Raw genomic sequence first — 2,500 nt, 5'->3', positions numbered from 1 at the left:
GCGTCTATCACCTGTCAGGGCATTTGCATGAAATCAATAGCGGCCGCCCATCTATCTTTTCTGATCACCTTTCATCAGGCCGATTCATTAAGTCAGACAGTCATGGCGATTAGCTGGGGGAGAGGAGAAACCTGGCGTGTTAGGGGTGCACAGTGGGCCACCTTTTTTGTTCCCCAGTCAAGAAACCTGAGACTTCACCGAATCCTTTTTGGGGCCAAGTCGCTGGGTGAGGCCCATCCACCCTGCTCCCGGCACTGCACTTTCGCCTGACACCCTTGTCCCGGCCAGGCAGAGACATGACAAATTGTCCCCCAAGTCACCGCTGACAGCTTCTGATGATTAATGGTTTGATTATGAAGTGGTTTTACACATATAGAATTTACATCACAGAGAGTTAGAAATTTTGCCGTGTCACATACGCCGAGGCATTTTGAAGAGCTTTACTGTTTGCAAAGGAAAAGGAGGGCAAAATCGCAGCAAAAGCCATGTCATGTAAAATCAATATGTCGGATCAATGCTTTATTAACAAGAAAACGTCTTACTTCACATTCCTGCGCGGACCTTTGTCTGCGGCATGTATGATGGAATGTCAGATCGTATTGTGGTCCTCAGCTTTTGGGCGCGTTATCGAGTGTACCTGCAAGTCTTCCGGCGGCGCTTACGAGACCCGCCGTGGCTGTTGACACCAGCAGCCCGAGCGCTCGAGGAGAACGGTGACCAATTATTCCGGAAAGCACTTTCAAAGGCAGCCTCTAACCTTGCTCCTTGAAGCTGTAGCCTTTGTGTTCCCGGCGCTCCGCAGACCTGCTGAGTTGGGTGGTGTTAATCATCAAATTACGTGCTGACTAATGAGTGATGGCCCAAATTGCGGGCTGAGTAATGAATAGATGGCGGCAGGTCTTATTAGTCTCAGAAAACCCCCTGATTTATGTCGCGCCATGCACCGTGGCGTTACTCCACGGAAAACGATATCTACATCAAGAAGTAATGTACTCTAATAAGTATTTTCATCTTAACTCGCGTCCCCGGGCCTCCGGGCTCAGTTTTTGTTGGAGTCAGGCAGAGCCATAATAAAGCCCAATGGCTCCTTATAAAGCTTGTTAAACACAGAGGCTGCAGTCGGACGGAGCCCCGGCCGTGATTCATGCACCGTACACAGCGCGCGTGCCGCTGATTTATGGCCGCACACAGTTCATAGTCAAAATTACAATTTGAGGGATAAAAAGATTAATTACTATTTGTGGCCAGCAATTTCGTGAGGCTGGTGGAATGATAGTGCGCCCTACATCAGTTTGTAGTCAGCCATTCACAGATTATTAAAGCTTTGCAAGAATAAGTGCCCCTCCTGCCTGGTGTGCGCTCAGGCAATATGCTAGACAAAAAAGGACCACAGGGATAAATCTGAAGCTAGCAATAGCTGGACATATGTCATAATTGCCAGTTTCCCATAAATCCCCAGCCGGTGTGGAAGGCCCTGTGTAATGTAGACAGCGATGGCGACCATGGTGATGGCTGTATATGGCCCCGAGACCCGCAACTTTCTGACTGCTCTCCCATTTTTACAATATATTGAGTAACCCTTTGACTTTCCTCCCGACTAATTATAGATTAGAAATAATCATTGCTTTTATGTGCAAAAGAAAGGGGGAAACCTACTCCTCAGGACAGAGCTAGCTTTCAGGGGTGCTTGCCTTCAAGAGCGTCAGAACAGGAGAATCACACATTTATTTGTAAGCGTGCAATAAACGAGTAATGGATGGCATAAAAGTAATTAACCTGACCTGCATTTCTGTGTCCTGTTACAGCCCTTAATGAACCAACCATAGATTACGGCTTTCAGAGGTTGCAGAAAGTGATCCCAAGACATCCGGGTGATCCCGAAAGGTTACCCAAGGTTAGTAAAAGGGCAAGTGGCGCCCTGTCCGCGGGGGGGGGGGCCGCCACCGGGCCGGTTCCGGTTTGGGGGCAGCAGGTGCTCTGGGAAGGGGGTGCTTCCAGATGCCCCAAACCCTGGCCCACGGCCCGGCCGACAGGTGTGGGAGCGGCCCCGGTCCGTGCCTGGCGCGGTTCAGAGGTGGGCAAAGGGTGGCAGGAGGGGCCGCGCCGTCTCCAGTCTTGCGTTTCATCTCTGCGGGCCCCTGTTTTTAAAGGAGGAAAAGAAAGGCTTCTCTGATACACATATTTTGGATTCTGCAAGGGGGACGTAAACTTCCGCGTAATGAAATAGTTCAATTAAACATTTTCCACTCCAGTAGCCCGCGCTGATTTCAATCTAAGCAGCCCCAGTCTGATCTGTGATTACTTGACTCTTGTTTTCCTTTCATTTTCTAAAGCTCGATTCAGTTTAATCTTTTGTTTACAAAGCTTTTGTTATAAGTCCCTGACTTAGCAGGCTAACAAATGAAGTCCCCATATTAATATCTAGAGGGACTTTTCATTTAAATCCAACAAAGACAAACGTCGCCCTGTTGTTTATGCACACGCCACATATCACAGGAAT

General features: G+C 48.7%; 1 protein-coding gene across 14 annotated transcripts in view; it reads left to right on the top strand.

Annotated features, from left to right (window-relative positions):
* The window catches only part of EBF3 (EBF transcription factor 3), a 117,485-nt gene that overhangs the window by 103,880 nt on the left and 11,105 nt on the right, over positions 1-2,500 (top strand). For all 14 annotated transcript variants that reach the window (XM_055081270.1, XM_024121426.3, XM_055081268.1 and 11 more), the window contains exon 11: positions 1,806-1,894. In XM_055081270.1, coding sequence (XP_054937245.1) covers positions 1,806-1,894 — 89 coding nt within the window. The remainder of the gene's footprint in view (positions 1-1,805; positions 1,895-2,500) is intronic.

This window comes from Physeter macrocephalus, chromosome 20 (genome assembly GCF_002837175.3).
Source record: "Physeter macrocephalus isolate SW-GA chromosome 20, ASM283717v5, whole genome shotgun sequence".
Classification (NCBI taxonomy): domain Eukaryota; kingdom Metazoa; phylum Chordata; class Mammalia; order Artiodactyla; family Physeteridae; genus Physeter; species Physeter macrocephalus.
This window is presented reverse-complemented; position numbering and strand designations above follow the sequence as displayed.